We start from the raw sequence: 991 nt of genomic DNA, 5'->3' as shown, positions 1-991 counted from the left end.
TGCTGCTGCTGCTGCCGCTGCAGCTGCTGCTGCTGCTGCTGCTGCTGCTGCTGCTGCTGCTCCAAAGTTATCACGCCTTCAGCGGCCGCGGGATGGCTTCCCTGCTGTTGCTGCAGCAGCAGTCGCTGCTCAAGCAGTTGCTGCTGCTGCTGAAGAAGCTGCTGTTGCTGCAGCTGCTGCGGATTCAGTGGCTCGCTGCTGGCTGCTGCAGCAACCAGATTCTGCTGCTGCACGAAAGTCTCCGCGTATTCTGCTGCTGCATGCAGCGGCGCAGCGAGTTGCGAAGCCCCTCTTTGAGCCGGATAAGTTGCTGCTACTGGTGCTGCTGCTGCTGCTGGTGCTGTTCCTTCTGCTGCTGGCGCCTGCGGCTGCACAAGGCTCATCAGCTCCTGCAGCTGCTGCAGCACTGTCTCTCTATCTGCTGCTGCTGGGCCAATAGCGCGCAGCAGCCTTTGCAGCAAGGCTTCTTGCCACTGCTGCTGCTGCTGCTGCTGTTGTTGCTGCTGTTGGTGTTGCTGCTGCTGCTGCTGCTCCAACAGCTCAAGCTGGCGACGGCGTTGCTCGTGCTCCTCCTGCTGCTGCTGAAGCAGCAGCTGCTGCTCCTGCAGCTGCTGCAGCTGCGAAGCAGCACTGTGGCTTTTGTGCTGCTGCAGCTCTGGAGGGGCACAAGCCCGGACGCTCTCTATCAGCTGGTGCTTCGGTGTCTCCTGTGCTTCTCGCTGCTGCTGCTGCTGCTGCTGCTGCTGGTCTGAGGCTTGCTCCAACACGTGCTGCAGCACGTGCTCCTTGATGTCTGCATGCACTCTGTTGTCAATTTGCTTCTGGATCTGCAGCAGCTGCTGCTTAAATTCGGGTGCCACTGCAGCAGGAGCAATAGCAGCAGCTGCTGCTGCTGCTGCAGACGCGTCGTCGCGCTGCATTTCGCTGGAGACATGCTGCTGCTGCTGCTGGTGCTGCCCCTGCTGCTGCTGCTGACCCTGTCTGTCTAGCT

General features: G+C 60.8%; 1 protein-coding gene across 1 annotated transcript in view; it reads right to left on the bottom strand.

The window, feature by feature from the left end:
- Window positions 1-991, bottom strand: part of ETH_00039170 (uncharacterized protein) — a gene marked incomplete at both ends in the record, with an annotated part of 2,341 nt that overhangs the window by 67 nt on the left and 1,283 nt on the right. The window contains one exon of the mRNA XM_013375307.1: window positions 4-985. Within this exon, the coding sequence (XP_013230761.1) occupies window positions 4-985 (982 nt within the window). The remainder of the gene's footprint in view (window positions 1-3; window positions 986-991) is intronic.

Source organism: Eimeria tenella, genomic scaffold (assembly GCF_000499545.2).
Source record: "Eimeria tenella Houghton genomic scaffold, Eth_scaff2664, whole genome shotgun sequence".
In the NCBI taxonomy this organism is placed as follows: Eukaryota; Apicomplexa; class Conoidasida; order Eucoccidiorida; family Eimeriidae; genus Eimeria; species Eimeria tenella.
This window is presented reverse-complemented; position numbering and strand designations above follow the sequence as displayed.